This window comes from Candoia aspera, chromosome 5 (genome assembly GCF_035149785.1).
Source record: "Candoia aspera isolate rCanAsp1 chromosome 5, rCanAsp1.hap2, whole genome shotgun sequence".
In the NCBI taxonomy this organism is placed as follows: domain Eukaryota; kingdom Metazoa; phylum Chordata; class Lepidosauria; order Squamata; family Boidae; genus Candoia; species Candoia aspera.
Genome location: NC_086157.1, coordinates 93,090,588 through 93,112,077, shown reverse-complemented (window position 1 = coordinate 93,112,077; position 21,490 = coordinate 93,090,588). Strand labels below are relative to the sequence as shown.

General features: G+C 40.6%; 1 protein-coding gene across 2 annotated transcripts in view; it reads right to left on the bottom strand.

The window, feature by feature from the left end:
* KATNAL1 (katanin catalytic subunit A1 like 1) overlaps positions 1-21,057 on the bottom strand; it is a 44,330-nt gene extending 23,273 nt beyond the window's left edge. The window contains exons 1-4 of one of the 2 annotated variants that reach the window (XM_063305721.1): positions 20,885-21,057; positions 17,373-17,445; positions 13,012-13,187; positions 6,014-6,174 (exon numbers count right to left, since the gene is read on the bottom strand). In XM_063305721.1, coding sequence (XP_063161791.1) covers positions 6,014-6,174; positions 13,012-13,187; positions 17,373-17,409 — 374 coding nt within the window. In that variant the 5' untranslated portion in view covers positions 17,410-17,445; positions 20,885-21,057. The remainder of the gene's footprint in view (positions 1-6,013; positions 6,175-13,011; positions 13,188-17,372; positions 17,446-20,884) is intronic. The other variant, XM_063305722.1, reaches the window with a different exon arrangement.
* Positions 21,058-21,490: the final 433 nt, after the last annotated feature.

Genomic DNA, 21,490 nt, shown 5'->3' with positions numbered 1-21,490 from the left:
GGGCACCTAAGATTGCCTGCGTGGCTGCATTCTGGACCAGTTGTAGCTTCCAGATAGTCTTCAAGGGTAGCCCCATGTAGAGCGCATTACAGTAGTCTATATGGGAGATGACCAGGGCATGAGTGACAATTTGAAGGGCCTCTCAGTCCAGGAAAGGACATAACTGGTGCACAACACGAAGTTGAACAAAGGCCCTCCTGGCCACAACTGCTACCTACTCTTCGAGCAGGAGTTGTGAGTCCAAGAGGACCCCCAAGTTATGCACTGGGTCTGTCTGGGGCAGTGTGACTCCATCCAGAACTAAAGATGACTACTTCCCAGATCCCGAGGAGCCATTGATCCACAGCCACTCTGCCTTACCAGGGTTCAGCCGAAGCCTGTTGTTCCCCATCCAGGCCCACAGAGCACCCAGACACCTGGAAAGAGTGGTCACGGCGTCACTTACTTCAGCAGGGATGGAGATATATAATTGAGTATCATCAGCATATTGATGATACCTCATCCCGTGGTGATCTCGCCCAACAGTTTCATGTAGATGTTAAAAAAGAGTGGAGAGAGTACCAAGCCCTATGGCACCCCACAAAGAAGGGGCCGCGGGCTAGATCTCTCACTATCAACACCAATTAGGACCAGCCCTAGAGGAAGGAGGTGAACCAGTGTAGAGCCACCCCGCCCACCCTCAACTCCCTGAGTCACCCCAAAAGGATACCATGGTCAATGGTATCAAAAGCCGCTGAGAGGTCAAGAAGAGCCAGGATGGATGCACTGCCCCCATCCTGCTCCTGCCAAAGATCATCCATAAGTGCAACCAATGCCATTTATGTCCCATAACCAGGCCTTAAACCTGACCGAAAGGGATCTAGATAATCCATTTCATCCAGAATCCTCTAGAGCTGCAATGCCACCACTTTCTCAACCACCTTCCCCAAAAAGGGGAGGTGGAAGACTGGACAAAAATTGTCCAGTACACTAGAGTCCAGCAATGTTTTCTTCAGGAGGGGGCACACCAGTGCCTCCTTAAAGGCCACCGGAAACACCCCCTCTCTCAAGGATGCATTTACCATTGTCTGGACCCAACCACATGTCACCTCCCGAGCTGCCTTCACCAGCCAGAAGGGACTTGGGTCTAATTGGCAAGTGGTAGCATTTACAGACAGGAGGATCCTGTCTACTTCCTCAGGCCCAACAGGATCAAACTCTTCAATAACTGGGTAAGTACGTTCCCCGGCTTCAGCAAAGGATCATTACCTTGTCGTGGTGCTGGAGCTTGAGCACCTCAATGATGCCATGAGCTAAACCGTGAAGGGACACCCAAGACGGGAAGGTCATGACAGAGAGGTCAGACTAAACGCGATCCCTGGGGAAGGTAATGGCAACCCACCCCGGTATTCTTGCCGTGAAAACTAAATGGATCAGTACAACCAGAGATATGTTGGTATACCATCGGAAGATGAGACCCCCAGGTCGGAAGATGGTCAAAATGCTACTGGGGAGGAACAGAGGATGAGTTCAACTAGCCCCAGACGTGATGACGCAGCTAGCTCAAAGCCGAAAGGACAGCTAGCGGCCGATGGTGCTCGTGGTGAACGGCGAATCCGATGTTCTAAGGAACAACACGCCATTGGAACCTGGAATGTAAGATCTATGAGCCAGGGCAAATTGGATGTGGTTATTGGTCAGATGTCAAGATTAAAGATAAACATTTTGGGCGTCAGTGAACTGAAATGGACTGGAATGGGCCACTTCACATCAAATGACCACCAGATCTACTACTGTGGACAAGAGGACCACAGAAGAAATGGAGCAGCCTTCATAATTAATAGTAAAGTGGCTAAAGCAGTGCTTGGATACAATCCAAAAAACGATAGAATGATCTCAATTCGAATTCAGGGCAAGCCATCTAACATCACAGTGATCCAAATATACACCCCAACCACAGATGCTGAAGAAGCTGAAGTAGAGCAGTTCTATGAGGATCTGCAGCACCTACTGGATGACATGCCTAAAAGAGATGTTATTTTCATCACAGGAGACTGGAATGCTAAGGTGGACAGTCAAATGACACCTGGAATTACAGGTAAGCATGGCCTGGGAGAACAAAACGAAGCAGGACACAGGCTGATAGAATTTTGCCAAGACAACTCAATGTGCATAACAAACACCCGCTTCCACCAACCTAAGAGACGGCTTTATACATGGACTTCATCAGATGGACAACACCAAGATCAGATTGACTACATCCTTTGCAGCCAAAGGTGGCGGACATCTATACAGTCAGTAAAAACAAGGCCTGGAGCTGACTGTAGTTCCGATCACGAACTTCTTCTTGCACAATTTAGGATCAGACTAAAGAGATTAGGGAAGACCCACAGATCAGCTACATATGAGCTCACTAATTTTCCTAAGGAATATGCAGTGGAGGTGAAGAATAGATTTAAGGGATTGGACTTAGTAGATAGGGTCCCGGAAGAACTATGGACAGAAGTCCGCAACATTGTTCAGGAGGCGGCAACAAAATACATCCCAAAGAAAGAGAAAACCAAGAAGGCAAAATGGCTGTCTGCTGAGACACTAGACGGAGCCCAAGAAAGAAGGAAAGCAAAAGGCAACAGTGACAGGGGGAGATATGCCCAATTAAATGCAAAATTCCAGAGGTCAGCCAGAAGAGATAACGAATTATTTTTAAACAAGCAATGCGCGGAAGTGGAAGAAGACAATAGAATAGGAAGGACAAGAGACCTCTTCCAGAAAATTAGAAACATCGGAGGTAAATTCCAGGCAAAAATGGGCATGATCAAAAACAAAGATGGCAAGGACCTAACAGAAGAAGAAGAGATCAAGAAAAGGTGGCAAGAATATACAGAAGACCTGTATAGGAAGGATAACTATCGGGGATAGCTTTGATGGTGTGGTCAGTCAGCTAGAGCCAGACATCCTGAAGAGTGAGGTTGAGTGGGCCTTAAGAAGCATTGCTAATAACAAGGCAGCAGGAGATGATGGCATCCCAGCTGAACTGTTCAAAATCTTACAAGATGATGCTGTCAAGGTAATGCATGCTATATGCCAGCAAATTTGGAAAACACAAGAATGGCCATCAGATTGGAAAAAATCAACTTATATCCCCATACCAAAAAAGGGAAACACTAAAGAATGTTCAAACTATCGAACAGTGGCACTCATTTCACATACCAGTAAGGTAATGCTCAAGATCCTGCAAGGTAGACTTCAGCAATTCATGGAGCGAGAATTGCCAGATGTACACGCTGGGTTTAGAAAAGGCAGAGGAACTTGGGACCAAATTGCCAATATCCGATGGATAATGGAAAAAGCGAGGGAGTTTCAGAAAAACATCTATTTCTGTTTGATTGACTATTCTAAAGCCTTTGACTGTGTGGACCATAACAAATTGTGGCAAGTTCTTAGTGGTATGGGGATACCAAGTCATCTTGTATGCCTCCTGAAGAATCTGTATAACGACCAAGCAGCAACAGTAAGAACAGACCACAGAACAACGGACTGGTTTAAGATTGGGAAAGGAGCACGGCAGGGCTGTATACTCTCACCCTACCTATTCAACTTGTATGCAGAACGCATCATGCAACATGCTGGGCTTGAGGAATCCAAGGCTGGAGTTAAAATCGCTGGAAGAAACATTAACAATCTCAGATATGCAGATGATACCACTTGGATGGCTGAAAGCAAAGAGGAACTGAGGAGCCTTATGATGAAGGTGAAAGAAGAAAGTGCAAAAGCTGGCTTGCAGCTAAACCTCAAAAAAACCAAGGTTATGGCAACCAGCTAGATTGATAACTGGCAAATAGAGGGAGAAAATGTAGAAGCAGTGAAAGACTTTGTATTTCTAGGTGCGAAGATTACTGCAGATGCTGACTGCAGTCAGGAAATCAGAAGACGCTTAATCCTTGGGAGAAGAGCAATGACCAATCTCGAAAAAATAGTTAAGAGCAGAGACATCACACTGACAACAAAGGTCCGCATAGTTAAAGCAATGGTGTTCCCCGTAGTAACATATGGCTGAGAGAGCTGGACCATAAGGAAGGCTGAGAGAAGGAAGATAGATGCTTTGGAACTGTGGTGTTGGAGGAAAATTCTGAGAGTGCCTTGGACTGCAAGAAGATCAAACCAGTCCATCCTCCAGGAAATAAAGCCAGACTGCTCACTTGAGGGAATGATATTAAAGGCCAAACTGAAATACTTTGGCCACATAATGAGAAGACAGGACACCCTGGAGAAGATGCTGATACTAGGGAGAGTGGAGGGCAAACGGAAGGGGGGCCGACCAAGGGCAAGGTGGATGGATGATATTCTAGAGGTGACGGACTCATCCCTGGGGGAGCTGGGGGTGTTGACGACCGACAGGAAGCTCTGGCGTGGGCTGGTCCATGAAGTCATGAAGAGTTGGAAGCGACTGAACGAATAAACAACAAAACGTTCCCCGGGCATCTCCACAGACCCTGTCTCATGCTTGGGGTCCAATTTGGAATGTATCTGAGCAATTTTATCCTGCAGATGCCCAGAAAACTCCTCAGCACGGCCCTGTAGGTGGATTTCTGAATCCCCTTTCCCCAAATTTTAAACAGGGCCGCCGGGCAGCATTCCGCCGATGCAGTAAGAGCGGAGAAATACTGATGGTTTGCTGCTCTTACCGCCACAAGGTAGGCCTTAATAGCAGCTCTAGCTTGTGTTCGGTCGGGTTCAGTCTTTGTCTTTCTCCAGCAGTGCTCTAGTCTCTTAATCCTCTTCAAAACCCTCAACTCCTCCGTAAACCACAGGGAGTGTCAGGTTTGACGGGACAAGAGAGGCCACACAGGTGCAATCCTGTCTAAGGCCCCAGCCGCCTCTCTGTTCCAGACAGCAGCCACAGCCTCCACTGGACCATGCAGCAGATCTTTGAGTATAACCCCCAGCTCCCTCTGAAACCCTACCGGGTCCATCAGTTTCTGGGGGTGGACCAATCAAATGGGTCCTGCCTCCCTGCAGAGGGGGGCAGCATAAGAGAATCTCAAGGTCACCAGGGTATGATCCGTTCATGACAAAGGGGAAAGGTGTAACTCTCCCCTCAGATCACATTGCTACTGCTCCGACAAGAAAACTAAGTCCAGTGTGAGGCAACTGTCTTAAGTTGGATCCTGAATAATCTTAAACAGGCCCATGGCCGCCATGGTGGCCATGAACTCCTGAACCGCTTCCAAGACCTGCCCCAGGGAGGGCAGATTGAAGTCCCCCAGAACATTAAGCCTGGGGAACTCCACTGCCAACCCTGAGACGGCCTCCAGCAGCTCAGGCAGGGAGGTTGCTACGCAGCAGGGAGGCTGGTACAGTAGCAACACCCCTAACTGTTCTCAGGAACCCAACTTGGAGAACAGGGTCTCACACCTGGCCACTTGTGGAGCAAAGCCCCTGAAGGCCACTAGAGAGTCCCAGTTGACAATATGCTAGAAAAAAAGTAAAATGATGAAAAAAATCAGGGTGAGGAGTCAGCAACACAGTCTGGTCACAACAGGTGCAAGAAAGAATCAGAATCAGAAGCTCAGTTCAGGCATTGCACCAAACCACAATTACAGAAACTTAGCTACAGTTCAGTGTGAAGTCCAAATTAAATTAAGGTTTTTAACAGGCCAGCATACTGGAATTTAGGAACTATGGTTAGAAGTGGTTTTGAAAATAACAGTACTTTCGTAAAATGTCGTAGCTGAAAATCTGTAATTATAACTGTAGTTCCACTTTTAGAGCCCACTGCATCATACTAACAGCAATAGCCAGCAGAAAAAAAGCCAGACCTAAATGTTTTATTTGTAATGTGAACTAGTAAATGGGTTCTGAATAATAGTTCAAATGTTTGATGTGATACTACAGCCAACGCTCTGATTCTTAAAAGTGAAAAGGAGGACTAAAGCAAAATGGCTCTTTTCTCAGTCATTATACTACTTTCTCTCTCAAACTGTAGTTGCTATAGCTAGCAAGTAAACATGTCATCCTATTTAAACCCAATTACCTGTGCTCAGCTGGAACAGGAGGTGGCCATACAGTTGGATCTCTAAAATGTTCATCTTGATAAGATACAGGAATATCTGTAGGCTTGTCTATTTTAAAACTCTCCAAAGTGTTGACAATGCTCTTTACTTGTTCAAATTCTTCTAATAATTCTTGCCGAACCTGAAAAACAAACGTTAAGTCATTCAAAAAGTTAAATTGCTAGATATTATAGCACACAGTTTAAAGCAGAGCAGATACAACTGCTGTCAGTATGAACCAAGAGCCACTTCGTAGAGGAACTGTTGATTTCTGGTATTCTTTGCACAAAACAAACTAAACTGAGTAAAACACAAGTCTCTTTAAACACAAGGGCTGCGCCAGTCTAGGATCTGCATCATACCTGTGTGTTATACACCTCATATGAGCATCCAGATAGGACTGCCTGTTCACTTACTTGTTCCTTCTAGCCAGCAGAGCTGAAGTGTTTAGAATATAAAGTGAATTTTACAATTCTGCTAGATGAAACATTTCCCTTAATTTTCTATTAGCAACACAACTCACCAGGCCCCTGCTATGTACCCCAGAAGCCCCACCTCCCTCACCAATTTTGCTCCCCTTTGCCAGCAGATCAAAATTTCCACAGCCCTGCTGCCAATCACAGTAGAATAGCGAGTTTCTCCCTCTTCACCAGAAGGGAAAAAATGAGCCTATAACTTTATTCTTATTTTTGAGCAGAGGTGCTAGAAATATCTTTGCTTCACTGTCAATGGTGGCAAAGTGTAGCAAAAAGGAAGATTCATATAAACTTATCATTAATCAAATTTATTACAAGGAAACAGAGATTCAGTTGCCCAGATCTCAACTGTATCCTTTCATTGTAGTGCCCAATTTATTGCTAAGTGCTGTAGAACTTAGTTCTCTTCCTTACAACCATTTGAGGGATGGAGAGGCGGCTAACCATTTTCCTGAATATTCAGATGTTCTAAGCTAATAATGGGCAATGTGTTACTTTTTGTCTCAGGCTCTGAGAAGGCTATATGAGGGGCTGTTTCTTGTAAAAAACTGAACAAGAGTGTATAAATATATGCCTGTGTGTTTGTGACAAGAGTACATTTTTGTATTTCCATGTATATTAACATGTGGGGAGGTTATACATGTTCGTTATAGGACTCACAGGAAACGTACAAGCGTGTGTGCATTCATTTTTTTAAAAAAAAATTCCTGCCTTTATTATTTTTATAAATAACTCAAGGCGGGGAACATATCTAATACCCCTTCCTCCTCCCATATGCCCCACAACAACCACCCTGTGAGGTGCGCTGGGCTGAGAGAAAGTGACTGGCCCAAAGTCACCCAGCTGGCTTTCATTTGTTGAGCTCAGTGGCAGGGCTGCCTATCCTCCATGCCCTCCTGGTCCATAAGCATGATTTGATGTCAACTGCATGAAAAGATTGCCTATCCCTGCCTTAAGCCTTTAATTCTCACTCCTGATCAAATCGTTACGTTTTCTCTTAGTTACATTCATCTGTTGTAAACCCTACTTCATTCTCCCTTTTAGATCTCAACTTTGTTGGACTTACATTTAGGGATATACACAAAATGGAGAATATATTTTCTTTCAACCCCAGAAGTAATCATTGCATCCTTGATGTTCTATCAAACCATTTTGGGTCAACTATTAGAATCAGAGTTCATTGGAGTTGGGCAGCTAATAAATGCAAATACATACATACATACATTTCAGTAGATATAAATCCCAGAATATATTTGTTGTTCCAGGTTTGGATGAAACAAAATCCAGGGGAATCCTGGCATGATTTCATGGGGCAGGCACAGCCGGACTGGAACTGATTAATCCCAAGAACAAGTTTGAGTTCAAATTAATAAAAAAATCACTAGGAAGGAGATTAAAATAACAAGAATTCTGGTGAGTACCCAACTTTCAAATCAGAGACCTACATACAGGCGAATCAGAGTGGGAAGAGTTCTTTCTTATGTGCTTTCTGTATAAAGGGGAAAAGGTTCGTCTCTTTTGTGAAGGTGCAGCCTGCACTTACTGGCTTCTTGGAAATGGCTACTTGACTTACAAATCTGAGAACCAGTTTTACAGCAAACAGGCTGATGTGCATCACCACCTCTATCCCCTCTTCTCAGCAGCACCCAGAGCAGCATATCCCACCAGTTTGCCAATCCCCCTGGTCTTCCCAATGCCTTCCCTTCCCATCAGCCACAGCCAATGTCCCAGATAAGGGCATTTAGCAGGCCCACCTGCTCCCAATATCCCAAGTGCCTCCACTTCTCTCCCTTCCCTCAGCCACTGGCACTGCTGGAACCACTGATGTCACAGTTGTCAGACCTTTGCCAGCTGCCTGAACTGAGTGCAATTTTCCCCCAAGCACTAATCTCCCAAAGTTTCATTCTGCAAGCTTTGTGAAGGTGAAAGCAGTAGAGATAGAAGAATTCCAACAAGTGAACTATTTTCAATTTAGAACCACATCTCTGTGTACATTAGGGCAAAGACTTCCTGGGTCATTTTTTTCCTCACAGCATCACTGTGCACCAGGGAGGAGATAGGTCTCTTCTGCAGCTATGAATTATTTATACAATAAAGTTGCTTGAATCTTTATAAACCTGAGAACCAGCTTCCTCCCTGCAAAAAATCAGTAAAACAAAAGCCTCCCTCTTCCCTTCTTATCTAAGAGAGTATGGAGCAGGGTTTCTCAACCAGGGTTCCATGGAAGGTCACTAGGGGTTCCCTGGGAGATCATGATTTATTTAAAAAATTATTTCAAATTTGGGCAACTTCACATTAAACAGGTAACTTTCATTCTTTATTTTTAGTTTAAGAACACTGTTAATGCATATATACAGGCCTACCCATGAAACAAATATAATAATTTTGTAACTTGTGGCCTATATTTGAGCCTGAATGTACAGGGGTCCCCGAGGCCTGAAAAATATTTCAAGGGTTCCTCCAGGGTCAAAAGGTTGAAAAAGGCTGGAAGGAGAAAAATAAAGATCAACTTATAGGTTGGAAAAAATGGGATGAATAGAACAGAATGAATTTTTAACAGAGAAAAATGTAATATTATCCACTCAGAAAATAAAACTGAAATGCATTTATATAGGAAGGGGGATATCTAGCTTAACAGTAGTACTTAAGAAAAAGATTTTGGAATTATGGTTGACTTCAAATGGAATATGAGTCTGCAGTGTGATATGGTGCAAAAAAAAGGGGGGGGGATACAAGCAATAACTTTAATTTATTCTGCTTTGGTTAGCCCCCCACCTCAAATACTGTATTCTGTTCTGGCACCACACTTTAAGAATATTCAGAGAAGGATGATGAAGAGGACGAGACATAAGTCATATGAAGAGAACTTGAAGGAATTGTGATTGTTAGCTTTCAGAAAACTGAGGAGAGATATTACAGTTCTTGAAATTCCTGAAAGCAGGACACACAGAATAGCGTTAGGTTACAAGTAAGTGGTGGATTTGTTAGGAAAAGCTTTCTAACAATAGGAGTTTAAGAGTTTAATTACCCAGAGAAATGCTGGATCCCTTCCCCGCGATGTATTCAGGCAGAAGTTAAGACAGTTATCCGTTTTACATGCCTTAATTTGGATTCCTCCAATGAGCACAGGCTTGAACCTAGTGGCTTTGAAACTGTATACTGTAATTATATTATCCATAGTAGCCTATTAATCATAATTCTAGAACTGTACTTTATTAAGTAGCATGATTAAAAAGGACTGTTGTAACGTGTTGTTATTAAGTGAATCCATATGATATAGCCTTATCCACCTCCTTTTGTAATTAGAAATTACCTGCCATTAAGATGATCAACACTTATTTTTAAAAACATCAAAGGATTACACACAAAAACCTGAGGGGCAGTTCAATTGGAAACATCTTTAAGTTGTTATGTTATTTCATATTATGAATGATCTGGTAAATAATTGTTTATATGTGTTTAGCACAGTCCACTTGTTTTTTCACTGTGCTTGCCTACTTCTTACAGCAAAGCTTATCATCCATGATGCAATGAGGGGGTTGGTTTATCAGCCAGCTCTTCGGCTCTTTGCAGAGCCTGTCACTGATTTATTGTTGAGAGGGAGTGACTGGTCGCCCAAGGTCACTCACTGACTTCTATGCCTAATGGAGCACTAGAGCCTGGGTGTCTGTTCTTAGTCCAGCACTTTAACCAGTAACCATGTTGGCTCGCTTGTTTTTATTCCAGTTAATGTATGAAAATCATAATTGAAAAAGACATTATACCCAAACCTAAATATATTTATTTAGAAATGAGGCTCAACAATTTCAATCAAACTTACTTCTCAATAAATGTGCTTAAGTGGATTGCATCTCTAGAAAATGAGGATATATGATTTGTGATATACATTCTTCCTTCTAGTTCAGTAATGAACATTATAAATGCAGCAGATGACTGACTCCAGGAAAAGACTTATTAAAGAAAATGTAACACAATTTCTAAACTATATCAATGAGTTTTAGTGAATGAAGTTCATCTGTCATAGCTTCCTTGCAATTTAGGTGACATCAACATAAGACTGGTGAGGAGAATCACTTACAAAATAGCATTCATAATCTTTGTACTGAAGAAGGATCAAATGCCGAGGTATTAGTATTAGAGTGACAAAAAATAATACTGTAAAAAGAGTTGAATCTGTCAGTTCTAGTTAATGTAAAAGCTTTGTTTTGACATATTGGTTACCAGATGAATATTATCCAGAAAATAAAAGACTGAATACTGTACAATAAAAACGACAGATTTTATCCATTGTAAAAATACTTATTTTAAAAAGAAAAGTGAATTACTCTAAATCTCATCTATGGTATGGACTTCAACTGAGTTGTAGTTATATGATGACCAAGCAAGTAACCACTTACAAAACATCTGTATACATCTCACAGATGCTTACATTTAGATTCCTGAACAGAACATCGAGTTAGACTCACTCTCATAAATTCCAGGTGGGAATTCAGTTATCAAATGCCCTAGAATGCCCTGGACAGTTTACAGTCATGGTTCAGGCGTGGGCAAGGAACAGAAACAGCACTGATAAAGCTGGTGGATGATCCCTGGCAGGACTTACTATAAAGCTTCTGGCTCTATTGGATCAGATACAATAGTATCCTTCTGAACTGTCGGGGGATGGGGGTTAGAGGTCCTGTTCTGCAGTGGTTTCACTCCTTCCTTAGTATGCAGTTCCAGTTGGTGATTTGGCTGAGTGAATCCTAGGAGGGTGCTGCAGGGCTAAATCCTCCCCTGCTCCTGTTTTTTTTAACAACTGAATGAAGCCAATGGAAGAGGTCATCTGTCAGTTCAGGATAAGGTATCATCAGTGTGCTGATGATAGTCACGCTGCCACCTCAGGCTGCAGTGGTGATGCTATGGAAATCTTGTCCTAGTATCAAGGGGATATAGGAGTCCAGATGGGGCAAAACAGGCTGAATGTAACCCAAATAATATGGAGTTACATTTTGTTCATCAAGATTCTTGGTATGCTCTAGAGTTGTCTCTTGAGGGGAAGGTATTACCCCAAAGGTGCTGGTCTGCAACTTGAGGGTTCTCCTGGACTCATGTCTACAACTGAATAGACAGGTAGAAACTGTTGTCAGGACTTTTTTGCAGCTTTGGCTGATATGCCAATTGCAGTCCCATGGACTATGAGGAACTCACAATAGTGACTCATGTCTTCATTACGAGGCAGTTGGACTATCACAATGCACTCTACATGGGGCTGCCTTTGAAAACCACTTGGAAACTGCAGTTGGTACAAAATGTGGCACTCCATTTATTGGCAGTTAACCACCAACTGCCAACAGGTTTTTCAAAGTGCTGGCACTGACCAATATGGCTTGGTGTCCACCTGCAGGATGCCTTCCCCAACCAGGATCACCCTGTACTGAATGTTCATCTCAAGAGAAGCACTTGGTTGCACCCCACTTTCCTGAAATGAGGGGACCAAAGGCTTGGAGGCACCGTTCTTCTGTTGTAATTCCGTGTCTTATGAAAAAGTCTTTCCTTGAAAGTGAAGTATGACCATTCTGTTACAGGTTCCAGAAATTACTTCAGATGGAGGTCATTCAGTAATTAGTATCTTGTTGCCATATGTGGTATTTTTATTATCTGTTATTTTGTATAATGATTATACAAAATAATCATCAGGATTATTATTTTATTATGATGCTGACTTTTATTGGTTACTGGTTATTATGTTTATTGTGGATGCATTAATTGCTTTTATTGATAATATTTACCATGGATGCTTTAATTATTGATTTATGATTATTAACTGCTGGATGTCCATGGAAGATTTGGCAGCACACAAATGGAATACATAAATACGTTCTTCCAACGCTACATTTCTATAATTGCATAATTCTTGAAGAAATCAACAATACTATAAAATAAAGCTATAAAATAAAACAATTCAATAAAAGGATCAACATTATTTGTGAGAAACAGAAGCTGGAGAAAAAGCAACACAAACAGATAAAAGAGCCTAGAACAAACTGGTGTTGGATCCTGGCACATCATAGAGATGTCATTCTGTACAGTGCAGGCATCACTGTGGAAAAGGTCCAACTCTACATCATTGCTAAATGAAATCCTGCTTTCTAATTTTGGATGTAGAACAGCTGAAAGGGCACCTTCTGCAAATGTCCTCCACAGTTTATGTAATATATAGGGAACTGTATATTCCAAGTAGCACCTCCTGTTCAGAGGGGTCCCTTATTAGGCAAGGCAAATTCAGCCAGTTCAGATAAAGAAAAATAATCTATTTTTTTCTGTTAAGAAAGATTTTAATTGGACTGATGGTCAAAGACATTTAATAACAAAAGTGACATGTTCTGCTGTTAGTTTGTCAACACTATACAGGGTTATTTTGTCTTTCAGTGACTTCATACTGTTATTCTGCTACATAAGAAACACCATTAGCAGCAATTAGTTTCTTTAAGCATTTGCACTCAAACCCCATTTTATTATACCTGCTGCCATTTGCCCTTTAATGTTGGGTCTCTGATCGACTGACAATGCCGCTGAATTTGCTGGATGACACCCTGGTAATAAACCATGGAAGAGTCATAATTTCCAAGAAGTGCATATTCTCTTCCTTTTTTAGCATTATCACAAATCTCAGCCAAATTCATCTTCTTTGAGAAACCTACAATACAACATGAAACAACAAAATTAAATTAACCTTTAGGACAAAAAACCCTCATTCACTTAGAACCATAACTGCAATGTTTAGTAAAGTGCATTTTATTGTTGTTTGTTATACTAGTTATGAAACCTAGCAATCATTTTTTTGAAGAAGCTATGCAGTCATTTTTTTGGCTTTTGAAATTTCAGCAAGAACTGCCCACGTATTTGCTACCACTACTGTATATTCAGAACTGGAAGTACTACAAATGTGACTTTTTGATGAAAAAAATGACAGCCAAGTACTTAGCACTACATATTGCACTTTTTCTTCACCTCCCCTCTCCCAAATTGCAATGCACACAATACAGCCCTAAGAAATTGGCTTTTCAGCCCATTATAGGAAAATCCTGGCTGGATAACTAAGAATACACTTGACAAATAGCTACAGTGAGTTTTGGCTCTCTGATTCCCCTATCGCTTTTCATTCATTGTTAGTTTTACTTTTTCATATTTTTGTATTAATTGTATAATATTAACATTTCTAAGTAACTACTTTGCAATTTTTTCATGAAAATGCTAAATACTAGCAACACAATTTCTGGTGGGGGACAGGTAATGTTCATAAATAAAATATATGAATAAAGACCTAAATGCATAAACAATGTATTACATCACCAGAAAATGCAGCTGTAGCATTCATACATAAAAGGATGCTGAATGACAAAGACTAACAGCTTCCGTCCAAAACTTAACTCTTCATTAAAAATAGTCTTCAGTCTCCTTTAGTCCTAGATGTTAAAAAAAAAAACCTCAAACCCCCCAAAGCCAACAAGTTCACCCTATTTTGTTTGTATATGCTTCAGTCTTCAAAAATATGTCTCAAAACATGAGCTACATGATATTGCAAACAAAGCTGTTTCATTTGAATATACAGAACTATTAATTGCTTGAAGCTGGCGTCTGTTCAGAACATTATCCAAACAAATTAATTCACTTGAGATACAGCAAATCCGTATAGATAATTTCTCAGCGTGTGGCAGAAGAAAAGCTGATGTCACCCAGCTATATTTGGTATATGGCAGATGCAATTCAAAATTACAACTTATGTAATACATATGATCCTCAAAGATTTGTATAGTTCAAGAACCACCATCCAGCACATTCCCAGCTCAAAAAAGGTGATTCTCCACCTCAGAAAGAATATTATCCATATCAAGAAATGCTCTAAATCACAGGTGCACAACTCTTCTCAGGCTGTGGACCCCAGTTAGCCTTTGAGGAGTGTGTCGGGGCTGCCCTTCAACAAACAATGCTAAGACAAAATTAAATTAGATTGAATTGAACCATGCAGTCCTTTATACTCTCTGAGCTTCTTTAGACCAAGCTAAATCCAAAAACACTAGGGAATTCCTGGAAGCTTAGCATTCAGACAAATCAGCCATCAATAGACACATAGAAATAAACCGTATTTACACACCATTCAAAAGAGACAACAAAAAAGCAAAGAAGGAAACAAAAAGACCAGCAGCCAACACCCAGATAAGCAGGGATTAACACCAGACAAACAGTCAAGCAAAAAACAATACCCTAATCAAGGAACAATCAAGGAGAAAACCACATCCCCACCAACACTGGCAGGATAAGCTACTGTATAAAAACAGGGAGCAAACCCCCACACTCACTAGCACTGATGACGTTACTTAGTCGGGTAATGAAACATCTGCAAGCAAACAACCAAGCTCAGAGAGCACCAAGGATTCCATAGTTCAACCCTGAGCTGCACATATTCTCTTCTATTGGATTGGATTGGGTCAGGGCCAGCCCAAGAACATTGTAGAGTCAGTGTATTCCAAGCTCCAGTTCCTTATTGCTTTCACTATACAGAAAGAATCTTGACAGACTAAAGCTACTCTAACTGACCTAAGGGTAAATAACGTGGGAGACTCTAGGGCAGAGCTACCTTGAGCCTCTTAACTGGCAGAACAAGACATGATTCTGATGATTGGTTTATTGGGAAAACTAATGATTACGGTTTGCTCAATAAAACATACTGAAACAAATATTTGTTAAGCATTTTGTACAATTACAACACATACATGTTCAAGATTCAAAGCATAATAATAATAACAATAACAATAACAATAACAATAATAATTTATTAAATTTATATGCCCCCCAATTCCCAATGACTCTGGCAGTTTACAAATAGTTAAAAATATTAAAAACATTTAAAAGAGTCACATGAATAGAAAGGGTGAATAAGTAATCATTTTGCAGCTGAGGGCTACATTTAATTTTTGAGGGGGCTCTCAGGTGGCAGGATACACAGCAATGATGCAAAATGAAGGGATCAAATCATGCAAATCAAAACATCGAAATCCTTTTTTTTTAAATGAAATTATTATGTTTAGGGATTATAGTTCCTATACACTTCATGGATCAAAACTGCAGGAAATTATGCACCCATTTTTAGCAATCACACCATGGAGTTTCAACAGTATGATTAGAAAAAAGATGCATACAGGTTGCAAAAAAAGGTGTTGCGGCATATCTAGATCTGAAGCTCAGCTTGTCTACCTCTGCTCTAGGGCAAGAGGGTCTGCTACGTCAGCTGAGAGGTACTGTGAAGCTTCTAAACTGGCATAACAGGTAGTTACAGCTGTAAAGTGTCACCATTCTCTGGGTAACAACTCAGAGTACCAGTCTAAGGACCTATGAAATAGAAAATGCACCAATGAAGAGGTTTTTTGCCACCTAGAATGTCATCTTACCAGTGGCTTTCAAAAGTTTACTTGAAAGTAATATTATTGCTTTTATAATCTTATTATTTACCATTTAAGAGTTCACTTGAAATAATTTTATCTCGCCGTTTCCTCTAAATATTTAGGTACCAAACCAGATTACAACATCAAAAGGATATGTAAATATGATTTGGAACACTGTTAGGACACAGGATGAGAAAATGAATACTGTCAAATTTTGCTTTAGGGCACCACATCACTGGGTACCACAAAAGAGAAAGTTCACATAAACTTCAGATTAAGATTCAGATTAAGTTGTGGGATACAAATCCAAAACTGTGATAACTACAGTGAAACAGCAAGACCATATAATAAGAGATGGCCCTTCATAACCAGATCCCCAGCTATTTAGAATTTTAAATTTCAAAAGAAAAAAAGAAAACTAGCCCATTTTGGGGAACCCTTCATTCATGAATCATGGATATGAACATTTTTTACTTGAATGTATAAAAAGCTGCTAATCCGACCTGACAAAAAAAAACAGCATTAATTCACCCAGAGGTAACAAAACATACCAACCTTCACTGTTCATGAATTAAATAAAGATCACCTTTAACCAACTTATAAAGAAACTGGTGTCTCCTGGATTGTAAACAAGGCACTACTAATCTAAGGTGGAAAAAAATTTCCTTCATTGCACCATCCTCTCAAGTCTCTAAGATTCTAGAAATGTTCAAAATCATTGTACCATGTACATTATGTCACTCCAGGTTCTACTAGTCCAGTTTCCATTATCAGATCTTCTACTACAAACACAATTACGTGTGCTAATGAGGATATTATGCAGCCTGCTTGACTAGTTCATTTTCCTTAGTTTTCCATTATCCTTTCCTCTCTGCACAAAAAAGCACATGCTAATATAGTATCATGGATCTTGCTTTCCAAGTGCCAAGCACACATTGTTTGCAATATTTTCTGCCTTTTGTCCTCAAGCACAATTGCTATACATTACATATTTTTTTCAAGAAATGAAGAATAGCAGATCTCCTCAAGACATGCTGATTTTACATATTCTTTATTAAAGCAATAATGCATTAATATCCTGATGATGCACACAAGCTCCATCCCATCCATTGCCCAATTGGCTGGTGTCACCTTGGACCCAGTCATTTTTATGAGGAAGGGAACTATCAAGGGAATAGATAGTTGAGATGAAAGCATGGAAAAAATTGCGAAGTTGCATCAAGGGATAGACTAAAATTGTGTAAAAGGTGATAAAGTAATTTGGAAGGGAAGCTCTAAGAAAATAACATACTTTATGGATGGTTCAGTGTGAGAATCTTTGCTTCCTCAAGCAAAAAATTTACATTTTGTGTATTTTAGGATAATCCTGTCATATAGTACTTCTCAGATGCCTTGTGATAGGAGGTTGTCTTGAAATATAGGAAATGTGAATTTATTACTTGAGTGTGCAGGATTGTCACTGTAGATTTGTCTCATTCATCCATCTTTATTACTATCCATGAACTTCATATCCTAGGGTAAAAAAAATGACATTAAGGCCAATTCTATAAAATTATTACCAAACATAATCTCACACTAGCAACTGTGCACATTAAAATGCAAGCCTACATATCTTATCAAGTAATGCACACACAAATTCCTACTAAGTTATCATCAAGGAAAAACTCTATATCCAGATATTGCATAGAACAGTTAAATTAATGGTGGCTTAAAGTGCCAAGCACACATTGTTTGCAGTATTTTCTGCCTTTTGTCCTCAAGCACAATTGCTATACATTACATATTTTTTTCAAGAAATGAAGAATAGCAGTTCTCCTCAAGACATGCTGATTTTACATATTCTTTATTAAAGCAATAATGCATTAATATCCTGATGATGCACACAAGCTCCATCCCATCCATTGCCCAATTGGCTGGTGTCACCTTGGACCCAGTCGTTTTTATGAGGAAGGGAACTATCAAGGGAATAGATAGTTGGGATGAAAGCATGGAAAAAATTGCGAAGTTGCATCAAGGGATAGACTAAAATTGTGTAAAAGGTGATAAAGTAATTTGGAAGGGAAGCTCTAAGAAAATAACATACTTTATGGATGTTATATATTTACATATATACTCACTGAAAGGTACAAAAGAAGTTTGAAAAGATACATCCCCAGAGGGATTGCTATGATTTTCATTCTTTTGATTACAAAATCCTAAACCTGACATGGATCTAGAGATCTTTTAAACATTTCCAGTGAGAGAAAAAATAATACAAAATGAATTACCACATATGGAATTAAGTTATTAACTGTCAAGCTCTTTAAGATGACATCTGGGAAATAATAATTTTAAAATACAATTTTATATATAAAACCTATCTTTTTTGTTCGTTTGTTTTAAACAGGATGGGAGACATGGACAACGATCTCTGTCAACACACCTAAACTGTATGTTTGATTGCAATGTCCTCTATCCCATGACATTTAGCAAGTTATATCTGAGAAAAAAAATTTATTGTACATATATACATACTCATCAGGGTATTCCTCTTTGGGATAAATCATAATATAAGCATAAAGATAGAATAAAAAATAAGTCAAAGAAATAAAAGGCATGAGAGAAGAAAAATGAAAGAATTCTGCTTAAATATAGTTTACAATACTATGCCTCCCCTAATTTTTCTACCATTGCAAACAATCCTTGCATCCACTCCACCACATCTGTTCACAATTTTATACATTGCCTTTCTCAACTCTCTCTTTTTCAGGAGCTCATTAGTTCCCTCTAACCACAATTTTCTCATACTTCCTCTGTCCATTCACTCTTTCTTCATGTATTGCATGAAACATGTATTCATGTTTTGCAGTTAAAGTTTCATGCATTCATTATATAAATACACTTCAATATATTTATTTAATGCTGGTCATTCTGTTTTGTATGTCTCTAGATCCTAGCTTGCAGAGAATACACTAGCCTACTTGGGATGGACTGCACTTGTGGCATACTGGCCAAAACGTGCCAAAACTGACCATATGGTCCTTAGTTTTAGCCAGGCTTGCTGCTGAGTGGGCAGTAGTACGACAAAAGCTGATAATCTATACCTTCTCTATCTTACTAAAATGCATTATGTGAAATGTATTATGTTTGTTGATTAGATATAACAAAGTAAATAGGCTTGAATTACGAAAAGTTTTGTGGAAATAGGGAATTGAAGGTTGAATGCTGAATGCAATAGCAATGGTATATGATAGAAGTCAAGCATGCATGTTCATAAATAGAATGCTTAGAAAATGGTTCAGTATTAAACAGGGAGAAAGATAAAGATGTGTGATGGTGTCCTTGGTGTCAGATTATTCAAGGTATTTATGGTCAAATATAAAAGGAAAGTTTGTGTTGATGTTTAAAGGTATTTTGGTTGGGGAGATGAATGTGAATGTATTTTTGCATCCAGACATTATCATATTGTTAACAAAGAACCCAGATGATTTGCAACAAATGTTAAATGCAATTAGTATGGATTTAAAAATTAATGTACTGTAATAATTGTGACTGATGGCAAAAGGAGTCATTGACTGCATGTATAAAAATAATAAAGGCAGGATAAAAATTAAATAAATAAATGTTATAGATACAAGACAAAAAACCAGCACAAGTAAAATGCTGGTGATTTGTTGTGTGTTCGTTGAAAGAGGCAAGTTCTTGTGTGCAAGAAAGTGCTTCTGACCACTGTGTTACATGTGAGGGTTGGGTATGTCAGGAGAAACATAAAAGGAAGTTGAATGCAGTAAAAACAGAATATTTAAGATGTAGTAAAACAATAAAAGATAGGGTCAATAAAGAATGGGTAAGAAATGGACACAAAAGTGAGCAACCAAGCATGAAAGAAACACATTAAAGAAAAGGCCAAATTGTAAAACTTGCATTAAGAAAGAGTGAATGGGTCACTTTGAAAACTAATAAAGTTCTTATTTAAAAAAAATGAAACTTTGAAAGAAAGAGTGAATGGGTCAAGGTAAAGGAGAAGACTGAGAAAGTCAGAGATGGATGGAAAATATCATCAGAAAGGTGAGAAATTTAAAGAACAAAAGGCAATGTATGAAGTCATGGTGAAATCAACTGATTGATTATGTGCCATCAAGTCATTTTTGACTCCTAGGGACCCATGGGGTGAAATCAAGGATGGTTGCAAAGAAAGAAAAGTATGGAGCAATATGGTGAACAGTATTGGTGACAACCAGATTTTCCTTTCTTAGCTCATGCCTTTAATTTATTTTGCTCACTATTTTTTACTCCTTTTATCATTATTATTATTGTGTTTTATATAACCTTGTTTACCATGAAAGTGAGCGGCTGATGGGCATGTAACCCCTCTTGTCCCCGCAATCCCTTTTATTTTGCAGCCATTGCAATAGGGCTCGTTAATTTTCCATCTCCTCACTGTCACTGAATATTTATCCGGATACCTGGGATTCTCCCATCCTGCAACACAGGAGCCGCCCTGAAAGGTGCTGCATTGGTAGCCCCATCACACTCAGCAACCTGTCCTGCTAGTTGAGAATGGAGGGAGCTGGAGTCCCATAGATGTATAGGACGTCAGATTGGAGGAGGAAATCCCAAATGACCAGGACTTGCAACTGACCCCCCCCCCCTAAATCATTAAAGAGGGACTTCTCTGCGCCGTTATAATCGGGATCCAACCCCACTTACAATCGCTCCGCGCCCAACTCCATCCATTACATAGGTAAAACATGTCTTTCCCCTCCCTCCCTTAGAATAAGCAACTAAGCATCCCAAATCTGATCTCCCCCTCCCCAAAGGCTCACGGGAATTGCCGGCATGTGTAGTCCTTTGAAGCCCGCTCTCTTCGAGCAGCCAGACAAAACGACCGCCAGCGAGACTACAACTCCCATCATGCTTCTCGAACAGAAAAAAAATTCCTTTCTTTCCAAGGGCCCCCTGACTTGCTCACCTGGGGAGGAAGGTCTGTTACGAATTCCGGAGGCTCGCGATTCCGAGCGGGGGGGTCGCGCTTCGCATCCTCCGTTTTCGAAGCTAATCCTTGGGACAAAAGCAAAAAAGGATGGAGCTGCTGGGCCTACGACAGGGAGGGGCCACCGCCTTCGCGTGCTCGTGCACGTAGGGCGCGCGCGCGAGAGAGAGAGAGAGAGAGAGAGGAGGGGGGCATCGCCTTCCGGGCCCCTCAGCCCGTTGGCGCGCGTGCGGTAGCGGCGGCGATTGGTTACCATGGAGGCAGAGGGAAGGGCGGGTTGAAACCTCCTGTCGCTCCTCCCCCTCCTGGCGGGAGGGAGAGCCGAATCCTTGCGGTGTGGGCGCTTCACGGCGCCTTCCTGGATTGATCTTTTTCCGAATTTTTTCATCGTCAGTCCTTCCTTCCTTCCGCCTAAAGTGAACTCTCTGTTGCTGTTGTTTATTCGTTTAGTCGCTTCCGACTCTTCGTGACTTCATGGACCAGCCCACGCCAGAACTTCCTGTCGGTCGTCAACACCCCCAGCTCCCCCAGGGACGAGTCCGTCACCTCTAGAATATCATCCATCCACCTTGCCCTTGGTCGGCC